The sequence below is a fragment of the Artibeus jamaicensis genome, unplaced genomic scaffold, assembly GCF_021234435.1.
Source record: "Artibeus jamaicensis isolate MK-2021 breed Jamaican fruit bat unplaced genomic scaffold, CSHL_Jam_final scaffold_916, whole genome shotgun sequence".
NCBI classification, from domain to species: domain Eukaryota; kingdom Metazoa; phylum Chordata; class Mammalia; order Chiroptera; family Phyllostomidae; genus Artibeus; species Artibeus jamaicensis.
This window is the reverse complement of record NW_026522059.1, coordinates 34538484-34562379: the sequence shown is the minus strand read 5'-3', so window position 1 is coordinate 34562379 and position 23896 is coordinate 34538484. Positions and strand designations below refer to the sequence as shown.

The window sequence follows — 23896 nt, the reverse complement described above, 5'->3', positions numbered from 1 at the left end:
TTCTTTCTCCTGCCCCCTTAATCAGCCACCATGAATTTCATGTAACCCTCCTTGTTTTCTAATGCACAAAAGAAGCTGCAAAACTGGCATTGTCAGGTGCCTTCCCTCAATCTGTTGAGATGTTGCTTCCCAGCTATTGTCAATTTGGCTCAAATACACTCATAAAAATTCTCTACATGTTTGAACATTCTTTATATCAACATACTAGTCATAATAATAGTTATACATATTCTTTGGGTTAGTCTATATAGTCCAACTCTTTGAATACCAAACATGTCTAAGCTATTGACATTTTTATGACTTATGTAAATGTTATACTAGGTGTAAAATACAGAAAAAATGAAACAGCAAGCAAAACTGAGGTCATGATCTTTTACAGAATAGAAATCATCCAAAGTGTGTTTTTTTCACTGAAGGACATAAGACCTGACTGACTTCTATTTACTTGTGCTTCCCTTTTCGGGGAAATTCAGCCTTAACTCCCATCCCATGGTTATACTATTTCCACATCCCCAATGGCCCACTGTCTCAACATTAACCTATGGTCATTGTCACCAATTCAATGCCAACATGGATTCCTAACTTGGGGTGTGGTGAAGAAGAAAATGGGCAGGGCAGCCCCAGGGCCAGGCTCTTCTCCAAATATGCAGCTCTGCTCTGCTCTGGGCTGCTTCACCTGCTGCAGTCCACTCTGCTCTGGTGAGACGTCTTCAGAGATTTTACTCTCCCTGTGGAAATGCAGTCTTCAGTGGAAAAGGAAAGTGCTTTCCCAGAGCTGGAAGAGAGCTAACTTACACAGACAGAGTCCTTGACCTTGGTCCCTGATTGGTCCATCCTTATTCAAATGAGGACTCCAAATCCTCACAGTTTGGTAAAAAAACAAAAACAAAAACAAAAACCCACTGTTCTGGTTGGTCAGAATGGAGCTGCTCTGATTGGTCAGTGACTATGTTGATAGAGATATAACTGTGCAGCTCCAATTGGACAGGAAGGTCTCAATCCTATTGGTTGAAATAGGATTCTAGGAACTCCTTTATAAGTACCGGCTCAGATGGCACAGGAAATAAAGGAAAGCAGTTCATTGCAGGAGGCAGGCAATTTAGTGCAGGTTTTCCCCAAAGTGCAGTTTGTGTGAGAGGCCCCTGTGTAGAGATGGTTGTTAGGCTCTGTTTTTAAAATTTGATGCCAGTTGGCCACAGATGCTCTTCTTAGTAGGCATCTCTGTTGTTGTGGGGTCCATAGGGAGTAAAGGCAGGGGGTATTTATGAGAAAAGTGAGGGAAACAATTACATGAATAGAAGGAAGGAGTTTCTATAAATGCCTATTAGCTAATATAGTGATGCTAATTCTAGATAGTATGTTTAACTTTTAGCTTGGCTTTTTGTCATCTTTGCAAACAATTGTTTGGATACGATGCTGCTTTATGCACAGTCCAAAGGTTATTCTGCCCAGTTTGAACATTCCAAAGGTTTGAGGAGAAGGTCCTGCAAGGTGGTTTCCCTGGCATAGAAGCTCAAATTCCATTAAAAGTTTGTTTTTATTTATCGATTTTTGAGAGAGGAAGGGAAACATCAATTTTAGTGTTCCACTTATTTATGCATTGATTACTTGATTTTTTAAAAAAGATTTTATTTTTTAGGGGAAGGGAGAGTGAGAAAAATCAACGTGTGGTTGCCTCTCATGTGCCCCCTACTGGGGGCAGGGTGGCAACCCAGGCACATGCCCCAGGCTGGGAATTGAACCAGAGACCCTTCGCTTTGTAGGCCAGCAGTCAACCACTGAGCCACACCAGCCAGGTTGGTCAGTTGATTCTTGTTCGGGTCCTGACCAGGGATCAAACCCACAACCTTGACATATCCTGACAGTGGTCTAACCAACTGCCATATCTGGCCAGGGCTCAAACTCCACTTTAGAGTGCCTCTGTTCATATTATTTTTTCACACCTTTGAAACAATGAACAACTTATTACTTACCGTTTGATTTAACCCAAAGTTTACTACTTACAGCTGTCAAAAGTTTTATTGACGTTTGATTTTTTTTTTTCACCTTTTCAATAACTCTTCTTAGTAATGGGACCAAAGAGGATTAAAAGGGCCATGGGACAAAACACGAATTTCCAAGATGGTTCTCGCTATGTCATCTCTGAGCGCCTCGCATCAGGACGGAGAGCCCGGCGCGCAGCTTTATTACTCAAGGGGCTTCAGCCACCCAGCTAGTTAATCCTCGGGCTGCAAACTCCAACCAGCCAAGCCCCGCCCCCGCGCGCTTCCGGCTGGTGTCACCACGCCCCGCGCAGACGGAGCGCTAGGTCTAGGGAGTGCGCATGCACACAGCTTTTCATGGGCTCCTCGGCTCCGTCTAAGACTTGTCCAGAATCTGGTACCGCCTTGAAGGTGGGGCTGGTTCCCAGCCTGGCCAATGGCGCTCAGGGTGAGGGTTGAGGGGTGGGAGGTGCCTGCCGGCGGATAGTGCAAGATTATTCCCTCGTGAGTGCTGGGCTACCAGGTGGTCATGGACGTGGTCTCGGCCGAAGAGTTGGACGAAGAGGAGCAGATGGTGAGAAGGCATCGCAAGGAGAAGAAGGAGTTGCAAGGTGAGGGCGGAGTGGGAACCGAGACGTCACCGGACAGGCCGGTTCTGGGGAGCCTTGGGCTTGGAATCCGCATGGTCCCAGACTTCCAAAGTAGGCAGTGGCCTCTTCCCCTCCGCCTCCCCAACCTCGTCGGACCCTTTACTGCTCTAACCTCCCGTGGCTTCCTCTTTCCCCGCCCCGCCGCCGTCCCCAGCCCGAAGCCCCTCCAGTGCCCGTGTGAGAATACCCCCTTCCCCCGTCTCCCTTTCTTATTCCAGCCCCAGTCACTGACGTTTATCCCTAATGAGTGCTCTTAATATCTTCCCTCAATTTTAAGAAGTACTGAAAAAATTTAGAAACTAAAGTCATTTTTTTGACTACCCCAAACACTCGCGATTATGTTAATAAGACTGCGGGAAGAGGGGAGGACAACTCAACTTCATCTGGGCTGTTCTCTGTAATTGATTGTTATGAAGTTATTATCCTTGTTTACATAATTACCTTTTCTATTGTCTCTCCCTTTATTGTTCCCTTATTGTTCCTATTTCTCATTTCCTCCTAATCGCTGGGTTTTTGACTTGAAGTTTTTGGTGGCTTTTCAGCCAAAATTCAAGGTATGAAGAATGCTGTTCCCAAGAATGACAAAAAGAGGAGGAAGCAACTCACTGAAGATGTTGCTAAGTTGGAAGCAGAAATGGAAAAGAAACATAAAGAGGAACTGGAGCAACTGAAGCTGACTTCTAAGGAGAGTAAAGTACGCCTCTCTTTGCCTACAGCATTTGAAAGCAGCTGCCCACTTCTGTTAAACCGTTTACTATATAAAATTATACACTGGGAGGGAAATGAAGTCAGCGATCATGCTTGTGCATTACCTTCATTATTGTTGTGACCAGGTTTCCACGCGTGTTTAGTAAGGGAGGTCAGCCAAGCAAGTGCACTTGACCCATTTACTTGCCCAGAAGATGAACAGATTGATGAAGTGGCCCAGAGGAAGCTTCAGCAAGTGAGATTGGAAGTACAGACGTGTAGTTCCAAAATTGCCATTAAATATGGTTGTGACCCCCAGTAAAGTTACTTAAACTTCCTGAGCATAAATGTGTCCACATATGATGGTGCAGATACATTTGCTGTTTGTGTAAAGATTTGGTATGAATCAAATGGGACAATGAGTGTGAAATCATTTTAAGGCGTAAAAGTGCTTTATACTCAAGTTGTAATGAATGAAGATTTACTGATGTTTGTTGGGTAAATCGGAGCATACTGTCATCCTTGTAACTTAAATTTACTTTATTATTGTAGCCAGTATGTGTTATGTGCCAACATATTACATGCAATATCTCATAAATTCTCATAATAACACACTATGAGGTACTACCTATGAAGTAAGTGTAGACATGTAGATAAGTAAGAACATTGTCCTGAATTCATAGCATCCATTAAGTGCCAAAGCCAGAGCTTGGGATGAAAGTATTGAATTCTTTTTTTTAATTTATTTTATCTTTTTTAAAGATTTTATTTCTTTATTTTTAGAGAGGGGAAGGAGAAAGAGAGGGAGAGAAGCATCAATGTGTGGTTGCCTCTTGCGCACCCCCTACTGGGGACCTGGCCTGCAACCCAGGCAGGTGCCCTAGACTGGGAATTGAACCAGTGACCATTTGATTAGCAGGTCGGCACTCAATCCACTGAGCCATACCAGCCAGGGCTGAATATTGAATTTTAATTTTGTATAGTGGCGGTAGTTTGTTGCTGGGGTTTGGGATATCAAGGGTCAGACTCCATAACCTCACTCCATATTGGTAGTTATCAAGTTCTTATGTGTATGCAAAATTTTTCTACCATAATTAAATTTTACTTTATTTGGTTTATTTTTGGTCTGCTGTTGACAGGGAAAATGGCTTGTCTGTACTGATTTATGATGGTTGTTATATTAGACATAGTCTTATTTCCTTTAACTTTATTAGCCAGTCATAAAGATCCTGGCCTCCCATGCCCTTAACATATTTTATTTCCAAGTCACAAGACTTGGTGCTCTGGTGACTGCTTTGTCACAGCCATGGTGTACCAGATTGTCTCCTGATTGTTCCTGTTCGTGAGATGGTTTTCTTTGCTCTCTCAGGCTTCTTAGTTTTAAAATTTCTTTTCCTAGGTTTCCAAGAACAAAAATGTTTGACTTTCAAGCTACACATTATCCAACTGTAAAAATGCAGATTGCCTTTCTACTTTGAACTATCATCATTTTCATTCACTTAAGCTTGTTTTCTTTCTAAAAGCTGACTGAATTCTTACATCATTGTTGTCTCGTTTTTTTCCAGATGCTTCTTGAATCTTGCCTATTGTCAGTATGGCAATTTATGCATTTTAACAGATTCCTCTGAAAAATATAATAATACTGATTTCACTAAAGTTGATAACCATGCTTTGAAATCTTAATCTGATTTTGATATTTTGATCATTTAGCTCGCCTTGGAGTATGCTGACTTTGTTGTTATTAGAGGCATTAGTTGCAGTAATAAAATACTAGCTACTAATCCTGGCAGTTATAAATCTAGCATTTTTTTTTCTCCAGCAAATGTATGATCCCCATTTAATGATTAATACTGGTTGTAATACGTTAATGATATTTATTAGTTAAGTTCTATCTATACCTGTCAGTTAGATGGGAAGGGATAGAAGAAGTTCACCTCGTTACTAGGGTCAAGAAGCAGCATCGTTCAGCAGGTTCCAGTTAGTTATGATGGAGAAGGACCTTTGCTGCCCCATCTGAGGTTATGAAAACAGCACTGAACTGAGCCAGCTCAGGACCTGTGTATCCTGTGAGCACTGTCAACATTCAGAGAAGCAGGGGGTGGAGTGGTGAATGAGCTGACTCCTAAAAGAAGTATTTAGATGAATGGAGTAGGCATGCTGAGAAGGAAGGAAAACGTGCAGGGATGAGGGTTATCTTTGAAGAGCCGTAAGGAGACTTCTTGGGAATCTGACAGAGAAAGGAGACAGCTGTGCTGTCTCAGGTTTATCTAGTGCTGTACTTAAATTCGAATTGTGGGATTGCACATATTTATCATTTTCAATAATAATGTCGTGATCTGGTACTCTGAGTGCTTTTTTGTTAACGAGTTACTGCTTCCTCTTTTCTTCAGAGAGATTTTGATGCTGTTAACATTTCAAACTTGGTCCTTGAGAATCATCCGCCTCGGGTATCACGAGCACAGAAGAGACGGGTAAGAGTCGTGTTCCGAGTGTTCAGGTTGGTGCTGAGCTCAGTGCTGTCCAGGTGCCACACGAGCAGAGAGGAGGAAAGAATGATGGGGTCCCTTGTCAAAGGGCCTGAACTAATGTTTATGAAGCACTGGTAGAGTGCCGGATAATAGGTTAGGCTTATAGATTATATGAAATATTTAGTCCTGACAATAATCCTATGAAGTAGGATTTCTTATCCCTATTTGATATAGAGAAAATAGGCCTAAGACAATAGACAATAACATACTCAGTTTGCAGTTCTTATAGAAGGGTGGGCTAAGAAGGGGGATGTGCAAAGGATATTGTTTACAAACATATTACCCCGGTCCTAATAATGCAGAATCTTCACAGTGTGGGCACAGCTGATTCTGGTGCACAACTTTGCTTAAAAACCGTAGTAGTAAGTGCTGAAACGAGGATTTGAACCTACAAGTTAAGCAAGATACAGATGTATACCAAATTCTCAGAGAATTATGTTTCCCATGTAATGGTTAATTACAGTGAAGATTGAGAGCAGTGTTGATGAAAGAAATTCCAAACCTAAAGAAAGTTTATTTTGAGCCAAGGCTTTGGGATTAATTCTAGAAGCAAAATCTCAAAGGATTGAGATAATGCTCCAGGAAGTAGCAGTTTTGCAGTTTATTTTCTACATTGGAAGCAAAGGAGAAGACATAAGAAAAGTTATGTAAACTCCATTGGTGGCAGATTCAGGAGGCAAAAGAAAGTCAAGTAGATCTCTAGGACTGGATAAAAAGTAAAATGGAGAGATACGCCCTGGCCGGTGTAGCTCAGTGGATTGAGTGAGCTATGAACCAAAGGGTTGCCGGTATGATTCCCAGTCAAGGCACATGCCTGGGATATTGATGATGCCAAGTGATGATACCGTCAATATGATAGTGCTTGTGGGAAAAGGGAGGAAAATGGCAAAAATGGTTAGAGAATTTATTTCTATCCCCTTAGTAAATGTAAATTAGTCCTAATTATTATGAATTCACTTTACTACATTGTCCTCCTAGGTCCCCAGTAGGGTCCACATGAGAGGCAACCACACAGTGATGTTTCTCTCCCTCTCTTCCTCCCTCCCTTCCCCTCTTTCTAAATAAATACATAAAAATCTTTAAAAAACATTTAAAGCATGGAGAGATACATGTTTCTTACTTATTGGTGGATAGTTGACATTTGACAAACAGTTTACTGAGGTTTGCAGATCAGACGTAAGGATGAGTGTGGGGTCCCCTGGCCCCCCCGCACCAGGCTGTTGACCTGTCAAGGTCTGGAGAAGAAACCGTTGTGATGTTACAGTGCGTTAGTTACTCTGGGTGCACAAACACGGGCAGGGCCGTTTTGGAGATTAGTCTGTCTACTATAGGCCTGAGGGCGTGACTTCCCACGTAACTTGCTCAGTTCGAAAACTTTTATTTTGTTTTCTTTTTTATGATCAAGACATCCCGCGTGGTTATTTTCAGTTATTACGCGTGTCAGGCTTGCTGGGGTAGCCCCTTTTCGTTTACAGAAGGGGAAGTTCATTGTGTTAAATTACGAGTTGGAATTTAAAAGAAATGTACTCAGGTTATTTAAAGTAGGAGAAATAGCATAGACAAAAATGTGGGGATGAAGTTTTGCATAATCACAGAGCTATAAAGACACTGATTTATGGGAATTAATGAGTTCATGATACCAAAATCATGGGATTGAGATTAGATGGGTAAGCTCTTTCACCTTGAAAAAGAAACTTAAATCCATTGTTTTAGTCCCAAATGTTGTTTTACTAAACACTTGATATTAGTGTTCACAGTAACTCTATGAAGTGATACTGTTTCCCTCCATTTATACATGGGAACCCAGGGCTTAAGAATCTTACCCAAAGTCACACTGTAAATGGGATTAACACCCCATCTTGTCTAACACCAAAGCCCATGCAGTGTTAAATAAGATGCAAAGCTAGGTGCGGAGTAGACACAGATGAGAGCGGTAGTTTGGTGGGGCACAGGGCGCAGGCACTGTTCTCCAGCCGCTGTGGGAGGGCCGGATGCCTCCATTTTCCCCTGTGTGCCCTATTAAAAAGAGAAAGAAAGGTAGCTTGCCTTTAAAGGAGTTCACAGGTTAGAAGATTCTGCAAGTGATGATATCAGTAGGATAGGGCTTGTGGGAAAAGGGGGGGAAGATGGCAGAAGTGGTTTGAGAATCCTATATTTCTATCCTCTTAGTAAATGTGAATTAGTCCTAACTGTTATGAATTTACTTTACTCCATTTTCCTCTTCTTAGGACAGAAAAGCTGCACTGGAAAAGGAGCAGAAAGAAAGGATAGCGGAAGCCGAACTTGAGAACTTACACGGAGCCAGACATGTGGAAGGTGAAAAGCTCGCTCAGATACTGGCAGCGCGACAGCTGGAGATCAAACAGGTCCCGTCGGATGGCCACTGCATGTACAGAGCCATCGAAGACCAGCTGCAGGGGCGGGAGAGCCCTCTGACTGTTGCTGCCCTCCGGAGTCAAACTGCTGAATACATGAAAGGCCATATGGAAGACTTCCTGCCCTTCTTAACAAACCCTAATACAGGAGATATGTACACGCCAGGTAATTCTTTACAGTAATATGTCTTGTTTCAGTTGTGGTTGTCATCATCGTTAACTAGAGTTCTTCCTCGGACGGAGAATAGGACAAGCAGGTATAGTCCTTTGGGTAGAAATGCCTCAAAATTTAGGCAGAATTGTCTTCTGTAATTTTAATACATATTAGTACATTTTGCTTTATTGAATACCTAATTATTTTAAGTACCTAATTATTTCATAGTTAGAATATATTGATAGTTGTACATGAGACGCTGATGCACACTAGGGAAATGCCTCCACTGTAGAAGCTGGTGGCACTTTCTGATGCCGTCTCTGAGAAAGGAATTTCAGCTCATTTGCACTTTTACCCCAATTCTTTTCTCACGGTTTTCATGGTCTTACAGTGGAGCAGGTTGTAGAGAAGCTGCATTTTAATTTTTTAATTTTTTCAGTGTATTCTTTCAGGTGCAGGTTTAGGCTTTAAAGTACATGCCAAGATAGTGAATAAGGTGGCAACTTCGGGGACTCGTTGCTTGAGCTAAAGAGAGGGAAGTGGGCTTGTCGTGTAGTGAAGGTCGTTGGGTCTCAGACGGAGGCAGGGAAGCAGAAATGCTTTGCTCTCGGGTGACAGGGTGGTGGAGAAGGGTAGTGGGTTCAGTTTGGGTCTGGGAAGTAGATTGAATTCTGGAGGAGAACAGGTGGAGAAGAAGGAAGAAGTTTCTAGCTCGTGCAGTTTCATCAGGAATTGTGGGAGCTCTAAGGAGGGGTTTTGTAATAGGAGTTAAGAAAATTATTAAGTGCAATATTCTGTCAATTCTCTACAGAAGAGTTTGGAAAGTACTGTGATGATATTGTGAACACAGCTGCATGGGGAGGTCAGCTTGAGGTAAGTTTATAATTATTTGTGGTGATTGTGGATTGTTAAATGATTTCCAAATCCCATCCGTAGTATTCAGATACTTTTCAGATGATCCCAATTTCTCTCTGAAGTTTCCTTTTCTTTACACAGTTGCTATTTCTCTACTGACAAAGCACCGAAGTAAGGAGTTAGCATTCTCGGGCATTTCAGTGTGTACCTTGAGGAAGGGGAGCGGTATTTCATTTTAAGTAGCCCAGTTTTCGATACGGGTTGGTGAGGCCAGGGTCACATCTGCATATGTGTTTGCATTTGTCATGCTGCTACTGGATGCATATTTGATTTTTTAAACTTATGAATGTGAAGATTTTACTTCACTACAGTAATATTTACCCTAATGACTCAACTGATGAAAGTCAATACTGGGAAAGTAACATATCCATTACATCAGATACAACAACAGTATTTTTATGTGAAATTGCAGTCAGGTCCTACCACACACATCTGTTACAAATGTGTAGTGAATTCCTCGCTGATAATGACTGAATGACTTGAAAGCATTATTGATGCATTAAAATGCATGCATTAAAAACAATATGTTTTGTCCCAGGGAGTTTAATCAATATATTTTTTTAGCTCCAACTATTTATCTTACTTCAGTAACTTGATTACAATAAAACACCTAAGTGGTGATGAGGCAGCCTGGGTTATTAGAAAGTCAGGAGATAAGAGGGGAGGTTTGGGGTTTAGGTCCTGTCTTTTCCTTCCACCTTTTCGTTTTGTGACCTTGTGGGAGTTTGTCAAACTTCCGAGCTCATTGCATGGGGATATCAAAACCCCTGGGTGTAGGTCATCTGTGGGCAGTAAATAAGGCAGGGAGTATATGCATAGACGTCTGTAAATGGCAAATGAATCTAGCAGTATTATTAATACTATGTAGTGATGTGCTGGCCAGTGTGGCTCAATTGGTTGAAGCATTGTCCTGTTCAGCAGAAGGGCACAAGTTCAATCCCTGGTGAGGGCACATGCTTCCGTTGTGGGTTTTGTCCTTGATCAGGGCTGATGTTTTTTTCCTCCCTTTCTCTTTCATGCCCTCCTCCCCCCCATTAAAACACACACACACACAATAGTATGTCCACAGGTGCAGATTTAAAAAATATATATTGTGCAGTGAATATATTAGTCATCTTGAGTAGTTTGTGGCTCTGAGTCCTTCTTCACTTGAAGAACTGTGTTCTTTAAAGGTATGACATAAACGTTTTTTCAAAATCTGGTTTGGAGTACCTCTTCTGAGCCACCAGAGGGAACTGTCCATTCCTTTTGTGGGCCTCTGCTGGTTCTCTCCAACTCAGGAAGTTTCCTGGTAGCTTTGCAATCACATGTGGGGTAATTAAAGATACTTGAACTTTCTTTTAAGGATCCCAAGTTAAAATGAGAATTAGAAACCTCTTTCTAAATTCAGAGAAACCTTTAAAAAATCCTTTGAAGGACATTTCTCCTAAATTGTTCCTCTCTGAAGCCATTTGAAATAAGATTTGCTGTTTTCTCAATGAGGTAAATTTAAATTATGATTGATAAAATCTTATGATTTCTGAAGCCTGAGAAGATTTCTAGAGCTTGCTTTGTACCCTTCATTCCAAGCCAGCTTTAAAAAAATTGTTCAGTATGAGAAAAAAGTGCCTCAAAGGAACAGTTTATGAGATAGAGCATGAGATTAAGTTTGCCACCGTGAAAACATAGGATCTTTTTCATATTCCTGAAGTAATTTCTTTCTTTCACTTAAAACCTCCTAAAAGGACCATGTTTTGGATGGAGTGATCTTTTAACGGGGCAAGTATATAGATCAGAGCCCTACATTAGAGACTGTTAAATGATTGCTTTGTTTATGAACTTCCTCAGTTTGCAGATCACTTTATTCCCTGGTGCTTGACCTCAGGCCTCTTGCCCTTTCTCTGCCTCAGATTCTAGGTTTTTAAAATAAGTATAACAGTCGTGCCTATCCCGTGGGGTTATGTGAGGATCGTATGCAGTAATAACTATTACCCATCCAGCTTTATGCTCTAATTTTATGTTTTATGGTATTCAGTTACTTAAACTTGTGCACGAATTAGAAGGAAATTCTAGGAAAGGGTAGCACGATCCACACCTGTGTCTTCGTCTTGTTTGGGCCTTGAAGAGAAGGGAAGCAGCACCTCTCAGCACCCGCGGTGCGTTCGTGTCTCCCGAAAAACTTTAGGGAAAACAAACCTCCCATTCTGCGCTGTCTCCTCTTTTTCCCTCTCCCCCTCCGAAATTGTAATTGGTTTGGCCTGGCGCTTTAACAATAAAAACTTTTGATTATGGAAATTTTCAATTATATTCAGAAGTAGAGAGCCGGGCATAATGGACCCAATGCACCTATTCCCTCATTTTATTCAGTGGGACATTGATATTTCAAGAAGCTCTTGTGTAGCCAGGGCCTGAAACTTCTGCATTCGATTTAATAAATATCATATTTATTTGTTAACGTGACAAATTTATATTAAGTGCCTACTGTGTGCCAGGTTCTCACTGTGTGGTGTGAAATAGAGAATCAGTAGCTTAGGATTTCAATAAGTTTTACTTTTTTTTCACTAATACGTTTTCTTTCCTATAGCTGAGAGCCCTGTCTCATATTTTACAAACACCAATAGAGATAATACAGGCAGATTCTCCTCCTGTTGTAGTTGGTGACGAATATCCGAAAAAACCATTAATACTTGTGTAAGTACCTAGAAATGTCTACTGTTATATTTTTCATTAAGACAAACAGGATTATTAAAAGACTTCAGGTTGATTAATTTAAAAAACTATTTTCAGTGGAGTTAATTATGTTTATGTTAAAAGCAATTAGAGAATTAAAAAACATTGTCAAAATATGCGATTTGGATAGTTTGAATTTGGATAGTTGTAGTGATTTATTTTTGCATATGAATTAAGAATAAAGTCATTTCTAAAGGTTAGAAAGTTTTAGAATTAGTTTGCTTGTTGTCCTTGGTTTGCCATTGAAACTGCTAAAAAGTTTTAACAAATCAAAAGGTGAAATTTATTCATGATGTCTAGTTGTTTATTCCTTAGAGAAAGTATTTTAAGTGATTGAGAGTTCTCCTCTGAAACAGCATGGAGAGTTTGCTACTGGCTGTTAGTGCTTACTAGCTAATCCTCCTAAGGTGGTCATGAATGGCCTTTTAGGTAAAAAATTTCAGCTTACTGAGCACTCAGCATTTCCATCCTTGTGTTTCTCCTCCAGTGATTGTGCTTTACCTGACTTATACTCAGCACGGGGTAGAAGGTTTTCACATGGTGTTGAAGTTTTAAGTAATATGCCTATGTAGTTTATTAAATGGCAACCTTTGTGGAGTTATTCATTCACAGTGCTTGGCTTTATATGCATAATAAGTACTTGTATATAAGGAATTACCTCCACTAAAACCATTCCTTTTTTTTATTTCAGATATATGAGACATGCGTATGGCTTAGGAGAACATTACAATTCTGTTACATGCTTGGGGAACAGAGCTACTGAAAATTGCAGCTAGTTTACAAAATGTTGCACATTGGTGTTTTAGTACAGCGTGCTGATATGAGTATTCGTACCAAGTGCTGGATTGTTCTAAACATTACTGAAAAACACAACTACCTTAAATCAGTTTTATGACAAAGCTGCTAACAAGTTTTTTTAAAAAATGTCAGAGATAAACTTTAACCAGTGTCACCATAGTGGTATTTTGAAAACACCTATGAGTGCATTGTGGAGAACATCACTCATAGACCAAGATGCAACCCTGTTTGCTTTATTAATATAGGATCCTGAACATTCTGTTGAAATAAATCTTAAATGTTTAACTAAAAGCTTTCAGTAACCATGTCAGTGTAATTTTTCTTGAAGGAATGAGATGAATCAGTTTCTTTGTCATTGCAGTAATGATGGGGTGGTGATAGCAGATTTAATCATGCCAATACATGAACTTGATTGACCTTGGCTGGGTGGCTCAGTTGGTTAGAGCATCATCCCGAATGCCAAGGCCGTGTGTTTGAACCCTGGTCAGGGCACATACGGAAGCAACCCGTGCATGCGCGAATAAGTGAAACAATAAATCGATGTTTCTCCTTCCTCTCTCTAAAATCAATAATAAAAATAAGTAAATAATAAACTTGATCGCAGTAACCTTGGCATAAATGGGAGTACTAATGTGAAACTTTTTTTATAACCCTACCAAAGTGAAGCTAAGAAGCTTGTTTTAATGATTAAGAATTGTAAAATGTTTTGTCCAGCTGAGAAGCAGTTGTTAACCTTTATGAAATGAGGCAAATTCAAAGGTAAATAGGTGTTTCTTATTCTATTTAAACCTCCTAAGAATTACATATTAGCCTTTTATTTGTGTGTAATTTAAAGACTCAACAAATTACCATCTAATTCATTTGTTACTACTTGCTGTTTCCTAGTGCAATTTTTGTTAAAAATCATTTTTTATTTTTAATCGCAGTTGACATACATTATTATTAGATACAGGTATATACCTTGGTGATTAAACATTGAATAACTTAATAAGTGATCATCCAGGAAATCTCTCAGCCATCTGACAGCATTCATAGTTATTAGATTATTAATGACTGTATTCCCTATTCACATCCCCATGGCTACTCTGTAACAATTTGTACTTCTTAATCCCTTCATATTTTTTGCCTGTCTTCCAAGGCCCCTCCCAACTAGCAACCATCAAAATGTTCTCTATGTACGATTCTTTTTCTGTTCTACTTGTTCATTTTGTTTTTTACATTCAGTTGTTGATAGATACATATTGCCTAATTTTTTTCAAAATTTTGATCTTAAAGAGGATGCTTTGACATTTTGTGTAACACTGGTTTGGTGGTGATGAACTCCTTTAAGTTTTTTTCTTGTCTGAGAAGCTCTTGATCTGTCCTCTGATTCTGAATGGTAGCTTCGCTGGGTAGAGCAATCTTGGTTGAAGGTCCCTGCTTGACAGTCTTACAGACATTTTCCTGTAGGTGACTGACTGCTTTTCTCTGGCCTGTTCTGTAATCCACAATCTGAAATTTATAAAATAATGGAATTATAAAATACTAAACACCTTGGCTTTATTTTGAAGTAATCTGTTACTTTAAAGGATAAGTATTATGACGCGTAATAAAACAAGGTATTGTGAAACCTAGTAATTATAAATTTCATCTATATTTAAAGTATTGGAAAATATCTTTTTAGCAGCTATTTTTTTCCTAACAAGTGGCATTTTCTTGATTATAGGTTTATTTTTATTTTTATTGTTTTTAATTTTTAAATGGTCAATATTGTTATGAACAATATTTATATGGGTAGCTTCTGTTCATTCATAGAACTTCAGATAAAAACAATTTGAGTCGTAACCTAAAACTACAGTCTTTAAAAAATGGCAGATATTAATTTAAAAGCAGGTATGCTAGTTCAATTTGCTATATGATGATTTCATAAGCTTTATTTTCATTAAGCTTTCTTTTTTGTCATAACTCAGAAAGAATGTTGGAGTTCTGGAATATGTGTTAAGCCAAGAATTTTATCCAGTTAAATATGTTTACAACTTGTATTAAGCAAAAAAAAAATAAAGGAGTATGTATAACTATAGTGAACAATATTGTTTTGTTCATATTATCTGTTTGCCAAAAGAAGAATAAAAGATGAATTAAATGAACATTTGTTCAAATTGTTATTCATTAATAATCTTAGAATATTGAAATAGAGAAAACTCATTTTGTTGTAGAATTTTATCCAGCCTTTATATTGTCTTCACGTATAATTGAAAATAATACAAAAACATATCCTTGCATTTAAAAGATTTGGAATAAATGTGTTATGCCCCAAACAGATTTAGCCTGTTACCACTCTAGGAGGCCTTAGGTAAGGATTTAAAGGATTGTGAGGAAGACAATTCTGGAACCTGGAAGAAGGACGACTCCTGTTGGTAGTAGCTGAAAGTTTAGTGATGACGCAACATGAACACGGAAAATAAAAGATACATCATCAATCAGATGATCTAGCCAAGGAGATTTGGAGACAGCATTGAAAGTCCTATGTGGATTCTTGTAGTTGCCTAATAGTGAAAGAGGAGAAAGGCAAGCGGAAGTAAGAATTATTAGATATAAATGAACCACATATTTTGAGCTTGAAAAATAAAACTCAGCTCTAGGCTCTCCAGACAGCAAATTACGCTAAAAGTAAATGAGTTACAGACAGAGAGCTAGCTGATCAGGGAACTGTCAGGAAAATGAAGTCTAAAGGTGAAGTCACAGGCATGACTCCAAAACACTTTAAGACCTCAGGAAGATTAAAGATGTTTTCTAATGAACAGATGAGAGAGCTTCTAAAATTATTATTCTACAGTGGTTTCACATGGGAACCCAAAATAGAGAAGGGATTGCAAGGAGACTGTGGGTGTGGCTTTTGTCTGGTAGAATGAAATAAACTTGTAAGATAAATTTTGGAAGTTCTTAAAGGAATATCAGTTTTGGATCAAAAGTGACAGTATGAAATGAAAAGATGGTCCCTCATAACCTGCTGGGGGATTGTAAATAGATTCAGCCCCTTTGGGACATGGTCTGGCAGTTCTGAAGTTACCATATGACACAGTAATTTCTCCCTAGATATGCAATCAGGAAAATTGTACACAAGTATGCCTGGCATTCTTTGTAATAGCCAAAAAGTAGAAAAAATTTAAATGTTCATTAACTGATAAATGGATAAGTATTTTTAGACCATCAAGGAGAAAGACATACGGGTACGTGCTATCACGTGGATGAACCCTGAAAGCATTATGCGGGTCGAAGTCAAAAAAGACCGCATATTGTCTGAGGCCATCTATATAAAATCTCAAATAAATCTGTAGGTAAGTGGTTGCCCCGGGCAGGAATGGATGGGAAGAGTGGGGGAGTGAGTGCTAAAGGACACAGGGTTTCTGGGGATAGTTTATACCAGTGAATATATTTACCCATTGAACTATATATACACTTTAGGTGAATTGTATGCTATGTTATAATGCAAAGTTGTTACCTGCCCCCCTGCAAAATTCTTGAGTTTCTATGAATAGGAAGCTGTCAAAACTACTCACTAAACATGGTCTGTGTGTTACAGAAAAGAAAGAATAAGTCAAGAACTCGGGAACCAACAGCCAGTCTTAGGCAGTAGGACTGAACACTAACCAAGGTACTGACAACATGGACCTAACTGGGCTCCAGAACTGCTATGAACCAGTGACTGTTTTGTGCCTCTTTTTCACTTGTTTGAATGGAACTATCTATTGCCTGTTCTATGTTCCACCCGTTGTTAAATTCTGGGCATATGGGGACAGATAACTGGTTTTCTCAGTTCACAGAACTTCAGATGAAGATAAACTGTTCTTGAGTTGAACTCAAGGAACTGCCCCAAGGAGCACCATCCACCTTTGTACCTGATTTAGATGACAGCATCTGGAGACATGGTGCTCTACATAGATGAAACTTTTGGGGAGAGGGGGCTCTTGGGAGAAAGTGTCACTATTGGGCGTATCGGAGGAATGTAAATGACCCATGGCCCGAGGGTGAACTATAGTAGCTTTTAAAACATGTCCACTTAGCATCAAGAAGTGGTCTGATTCCTTTTTCTTTGATTATGGGCTAGACTCAGTGACTTGCTAATAACAAGTAGCATGTGGCACGAGTGATGTTGCATGATTTAGGAAGACGGGTCATGAAAGTGATAGTCGCTTCATCTGCTTCTCCCTTGGGATGCCAACACTTTGAACCAAGACCTTATATTGGGAGGAAGCTCAAGCTGCACTGGAGAAGCTACAGGGAGGTGTTTTGGCCCTAAGGTCCCAGCCAACAACCAGCACCTACCATTAGATATGGGTGAATGAGCCTTTAAATGATTTCTGCCTCAGCCCTGAGCCACCCCAGCTGTTGCCAAGAGACACTTTGACAAGGTGTCCTCACTGAGCATTGCTCAAACTGTAGATTTGTGAATAAAATATTTTAAGCCACTAAGTTTTACAGTGGCTACCTAGTAGTAATAGATCATTGGAACAGGTGATATTAATAGGATTGAATACATGTTGGGAGTAAGAGTAGGAGGAATCAAAAATGCTTACCAGGTTATCTAGGTTAATCAAATTAATAGAAAGCAGTGTCAGATTGTAGTGGCCTGCTCACCCATTTAAAACAAATTACTAGCGTTTGGAGAGTTTCGGCTGAGGTACTGGCCACACAGTTACTTAGAAGATAAGTGTCCCATGGACACTCATCCACGAGACACTTTTTAAACCAAAGGTCACTTTGCTTAGATAGTAACAGGATGGTTGTTCTTAGAAAAGTAAAATATTATTTAAATAAAAAGTTAGAAAATAGGATCGGAAAAGAAAAGACAGAACAGTGATTGCATGATCACGCTCTTGTTTTACTGTTATGATATTGATGTTCATTATAATACTCTATAAACTGGATGATTCTTCTTTACGACTTTGACAGTTGCTTTACCCTCATACTGGAAAAGCCCTTGTTTCTAATACCAACTGGTCAGCTAGACTTTCTCTGGTCATCCTGTGTAAAACTGCAAACTCTTTATTCCCACTCTCCCTATTTTCCTTACCTGCTTTATTAATTTTTTAAATTCCTTAGCACTTAATACTAACATACTAAATTTACTTATATATCTTGATTTTTTTCCTCCCTTACTAGAATGTAATTTCAGTGAGAGGGATTTTTGTCTTTTTAATTCACTCCTTTATTACTAGTGCCTGGAACAGTATCTAGCATATAGCAGGTGCTCCTATACATTTGTTGAATAAATGAATTAAGTGGTTTTTGAATTACAGGGAGGACTGAATTATGTTCTGAATATTTTCAAATCAGAATGTATTTTACACTATTCAAATTTTTTGCAAATCAGCAATCTAAATATATATATTTATTTATTTATCTATAAATATATTAAATCTCAAATGCCTCCAAGCCTTGTAACTGGGATTCTCATAGTAATCAAATGTCACTGGCTTCAGCTCCTCCCTCTTTCTCTTGTTTCTGTCTTTGTCAATCTTTCATTTGGAAATTTTCAAATATATACAAAAATAATGAGAATAGTATAATTAATCCCTAGGACTCATCACTGAGCATCACTGCTTTCCAATGTTTGCTCAATCTTGTTTGATTTACTTCTTGCACTGCTCCCTCCCCACCCCCTATCCTCTCCTCCAATTATTTTAAAGGAAATTAAAGACATGAAATTTCACCTGAAAACCTTAGATACATTCCTAAAGGTTAAGTCCATTTTAAACAAAACACTACCAGCATTCTATTACCACGCATAACAGAATTAGCCATTTCTATCATCTAATACCCCAGTCTGTGGTCAAATTTTCCCCATTGACTTCATGATATATATTGTCTTCAAACCAGGATCCAAACAAGTTTACATACTGCATTTGGCTATTATTTCTCTTAGGTCTCATTAATTTCATACTAGTTCCCCCTTGTTTTTATTAATGTCACTGATTCATTCATTAAACCTTGTGTTATTTGCTTTAGAATACCCCATGTTCTAGATTTGGCAGACTACTTTCCTGAGATGAATTTAGCTTGTTCTGTAGTCCTTATATTTTCTGTCGTTAGGTCAAGAAACATGATTAGATTCAGATTTAGTTTTTTGACAAGAATAAAACTTTCATAGGTGGTACTGTATACTCTTTATTGCATCACATCATGAGACTTATAATGTGATTAATGGTCTAAAATTATTTAGTGAGTTATTAGTCTGATTATAAAGTTCCTTATCAACCTCTCACCTAATATTTTAGCATCCAATTATTATCATTGTATGTCTCATTATTTCATTAGGATTTGCTACAATGGTGATTTTTCTAAATCTATTTTTCCTTATTTATTAGTTTCAGGTGTTCTTTGAGTAAAAACTCTTTATACTCTTAGGTTATGCTAAAATGCACTGTATACTGGAAAAGCAAAATAAATGCTTCATTTTTTCCTTTATCAATTTTCAGGCTCAGGAATCGGTTTCTTTGCAAGTCCCAATGTAATCAGTAAGTTTCTTTCATTTAAAAAATACCATTATGAACTCTTAGGTGTTCATGTATTTTAATGTGTTTCTGTCCACTCTTGCTTATTCTTCCTGATCCTCAGATTTTGCTATGTTAGGCCAGTGGGAGTCCTTATAAGTTGGCTATGTCCTTTTCATGTGATCTCATTATTCTTTGATAACTTCCTTGTCTCTGTGGTAAGATATCCTAGGCTCGTCTTGTACATTTATTACCCCACACCTGGAATCAACTATTTCCCCTCCTTACCTTTTAGGCAGGAAACTGTTGGTGCCTCCCACCTTCCACATGGTAGATCTCAGAATGTTTTTGCTTCCATGACACAACAATTACGCAGTTAGAATTTCTAAAGATGCACAGTGAGGAACTGGACCCTTAGTGGTTACCTTCTCCTTTTCCTGTTGCTCTTCCCAGCCCATGGCTGAAAGGTTGCTAATAAGAGCACTGAAGGGTGGTGAAAGCACTAAGATCATTACCTTGAACGGGAAGAAGTTGACTAAGATGCCCTGTGCGTTAGAAAAACTGCCAGGACTGAGGACTCTACACCTTCAGAATAACCTAATCTCCAAAGTGTGCTCAGAGGTACACAACTTGACCCAGGTGAGGAATAGTGTATCTTTTTGGAATGAGAATGCAGAACAGGAGAGAAAATAGAGAACAATAAGGCTTTGATCTGTGGAGATTTAGCTTCTTGAAGACTTACTGTGGAGCTTTGTTACAAAGACAGCGGGAGGCTTTCTCCCTCAGGGGATTCCATGTTTTGGGGGAAAAACATGTTTCAACTTCCCCAAGTTCTCTTTGACCCACATCCGGAATCAGAGGATTAGGTCTCTGCCACAAAAACAAAGATTTGTCTTTCTGGAGGTTGTCTTCTGGAAAGGCCTGGGAGTCCGGGTTTGAGGACCACCCAGGTTCTGTTCGCCCTGAGGACTATTCTGAAGCTTTTGCATATGGAAAAAAGAGGCATTTCTGGTACAGGAAAGGGGATCCTTTAGGTTTCCTGCAGCAGGCTGAAGTTTGCAATGAAGTGTTGGCAGGGAATGGGAAGGAGGGAGACATCTATTTCTTCTGAAGTAGTTTTAAATCAGTTAAATTCATTATTAAAAGTAAAGTACAATTTATTTAAATAAATTCTTTCAGGACAGCGGTATTTGGAAGATGCATTTGGTATTGTATTGAACTGTGGTCTCAAAGATTCCACAGATTTTTTTTTAAAGGTATTTATAAGAATTAGCAGAGTGAGCCAAAGTGCTGCTATTCCCCATATACCTTGGTCACACACCTGTTAGTTAGAAAAATGCAAAACCTTATTATTTTTCTCATTACTTTCAGTTATTTTTGTTAGTTTGCGGAACCAGATGCTGTATTGTGTACTATGTAGGTATAACAAATGGGAATATTCACTGTCCTTAAGCAATTTAAAGATTAATATTCCAAATACTAGCTCAAACATATTTATACATGTTATTGGGAAATTATGTAATAGTTTGTTCCAAAATGGTATCATTAAGTCACGATTTAGTTCAGAGGACTTCCAGCTTGTTTTTTTGATACTTGCAAATAATTTTTAGCCAAGTTAGTCATGGATATTATTTTTAAAATCACACAAATAATTGAAAGATATAATAAATATCAAAGACTTTTCTAGTGGCAATTAGCAGCTACAAGCACAGCATAATTACATGTTAGAAAAGTAGCCTGGACCATGTTCTAGGTGTACTTATGATAGGTACTACATTGAATTAAATGTAGAGTTATTGAGAATGAGTTGATGGCTAGAATAAAAAAACAACACCACATAACCCATTAGAAGGAAGTGAACTGGGCAGTTTGGAGCTGACTGAACTCTATAGATACTTAATTTTGAAAAAAAACAAAAAACGATGTGGAAGGATAATGAGTGTTCCACAGCTGAACCATTAGTTTACAGAAATGTTCTAAGCAGGCAGCATTCAACTAATGTTTCTTGAGCAGCTATTATATTCCAGACACTGTTCTTTGGATACTAGATAAATCACATAGCGATCCCGTCATCACGAAGTTTCCACCTAATAGTAGAGGTAAAAGGAAAAAATATGTATATATATATATAATTGACTCAGTGTCATACAAAGCAGATGATAATCAGCCATAGACAGTGCTTGCAAGCACGAAAGGATAGCTTCATGGAGAAGGTGCTACATGCCGGGGGGAGCAATTGACACAAAAAATTGTCATATCAATTGGGAAGCCAAGGTATAGTGATAGTGTGGTGGAAACAGAATCCTGAAACACATTTACCACTATAGGAACAAACAAACAAAACTTTTCAGCAAAATTAACAAATTAACATAAAGGCTTTATAGTTAACATTTCTCTCTTTCCAAAGTGGCTGTGAATGTAGAAATTCTTCAAAACCCTGAATTAGAAATCATTTAGAAAACAAATGGCTCTAAATTAGAAAGCCGGGTGGAAGCGTCAACACTCTCACACATAGGAAGAACCTACTGCACCTGCAGCTCCATGTACGTCACTCATCAGATAGTCTTCTGTTGGGTCTAAAAGGTTATCGTTGGCATTTCATAGTGTCTGCTGTTTGCCAGGTGCTTCATTATACTGTCTCTGATCATTAAAACAGCCGTGAGAAGCAGATGCTACTGATCCCGTTCTAAAGACAGAAAAGGCTGGGTTACGGGGTTGGAGCATCATCCCAGGTGTGTGCACACACACACTCAGGGTGCAGTTTCCATCCTGGTCAGGGCACGTTTGGGAGGCAGTCGATGGTGTTTCTCCACCGCAGGCATGTTCCTCTTTCTCAATCTCTCTCTCTCTCTCTCCCCCTTCCTCTCTCTCTAAAACATCAGTTAACATATGCTTGGGTGTTAATTAGAGTGAGTTGTCTGTGACCCCTTACCTAGTACGCTACCAGGCAGATGGTCTAAGAAGCATACACTATGCCTTCTGCACAATGCTGACTAATGAGCATGTAAACTGATATAACAACTATATTTAAAATGAGAATTGTATGTGTTGCATACAAGAAAATCTTATTGTATGTGTTATGAATGTATTATGTGTATATATGTACTTATGTATGTTCATTCTGAACAATAGTAAATTTTTAAAAAAATAAGCAGCACGTTACTGTAGATAGTGTGGTATAGAAGTTAGGACTATAGGCTACAGAGTGAAGCTGTGTTATTTCATTGTTAATGGTAGCCTGGACCCTAGAGCTCTTTTCTGTAGAATAAGGGTATTGTGAGGTCCACATGAGGCAATGTATAAGTGTGGTTGGCACAGTATTTGACACACCTTAAATACTATTTAGCCCTGGCTGGTGTGGCTCCGTGGATAGAGTGCCAGCCTGCAAATCAAAGGGTCACTCACTGGTTTGATTCCCAGTCAGAGCTCATGCCTGGGTTCTGGGCCAGGTCCCCCAGTTGAGAGCACTCAAGAGGCACTGCACACTGATGTTTCTTTCCCTCTCTTTCTCCCTCCTTTTCCCTATCTCTAGAAATAAATAAATAATTTCTTTAAAAAAATGCTATGTAAATTTTAGTACCCCGGTACCTCAGTACTCATTCTTAATTTGTTCTGGAATTCATGAAAAGTGCCAAAACTGACAAGTACAGAATGATGAAGCATTTTCTCTTGCGGGGTGGCATCATAACTCACACAAGTTCTAGCAAGTGTGATGAGTTCCCAGCAAGTGCGGAGTGCTGGGACATTTTTTCTTGTCAAAATGAGACAAGTACAGGGTTTGACAAGTTCTGGAGCTAACGAATACCAAGGTATGACTATATCATCATTAATAAATCAGCCAGCACTTTTTCCCCCTCAAACTTCTTCTCTCCTACTTATACAAAGACTGCTACACATGAAAGCTAGATGTCATAATCCAAAGGCATCAGTGGACACTGAGATGCTTATCTCGTACCCAAGATGTAAGAAGAATCACACATATCTCCTTCAAGGCAGGGCAAAGGTTGGATATAACTTAGAGGCATGTGTGGATCAATGTAATTAAATACATTTAGGAAGAGTTGGGACAGAGATGCAGAAAAGGCTTCAGGAAGGATGGAAACATTTAGCAATATTGGGTGAAGAAATTCCTCATCAACTGATCATTTGGGCAGCTGCTCATATACAATCTAGCAGGATTGAAAAAGGGGAATTTAAATGATAGCACATTCCATTCTTCACATTTTTTCAGCTATGTAATGCCAGAAGTAGACGATAACGATTCCTAGTATTAGAGTGATTGCGAATGGGATAAAACTAAAATATTGCATCTAAAAGGAGTTTTGAGAACAGGATTTGTCGACTGATTGTGTTTAGATGGAGAGAAAGAAGCGAGGTGATTTCAAAGGTGGCTACCACAGCATTACAAGCATGGTGAGTGCATGAACCAAAGTGCGGATGGGAAAAACAGAACAGGTTTCTCCATTGACTTTGTCCAGGTTTAGACTTTGGATTTAAAGTGACAATATCACATACACTTGAGCTGTCTTTTGAGCCCAAACCAAAAAGGTACATTTTTTTATAGGGATAACTGCATTTAAGTTGAGAAAATAATTTAATTACCTAAGTCCAGATGTGGCTTATGG

General features: G+C 38.9%; 2 protein-coding genes across 3 annotated transcripts in view; both read left to right on the top strand.

Annotated features, from left to right (window-relative positions):
• Nucleotides 1-2324: 2324 nt before the first annotated feature.
• OTUD6B (OTU deubiquitinase 6B) lies at nucleotides 2325-14924 on the top strand. The gene is made up of 7 exons (XM_037140388.2): nucleotides 2325-2593; nucleotides 3175-3326; nucleotides 5710-5790; nucleotides 8076-8388; nucleotides 9188-9249; nucleotides 11855-11961; nucleotides 12692-14924. The coding sequence occupies exons 1-7, from the start codon at nucleotides 2512-2514 to the stop codon at nucleotides 12774-12776; spliced, it is 882 nt and encodes a 293-aa protein (XP_036996283.2). The 5' UTR covers nucleotides 2325-2511; the 3' UTR covers nucleotides 12777-14924.
• Nucleotides 14925-19727: 4803 nt separating this feature from the next.
• Nucleotides 19728-23896, top strand: part of LRRC69 (leucine rich repeat containing 69) — a 46267-nt gene continuing 42098 nt past the window's right edge. For both annotated transcript variants that reach the window (XM_053661097.1, XM_037140385.2), the window contains exon 1: nucleotides 19728-19910. In XM_053661097.1, coding sequence (XP_053517072.1) covers nucleotides 19728-19910 — 183 coding nt within the window. The remainder of the gene's footprint in view (nucleotides 19911-23896) is intronic.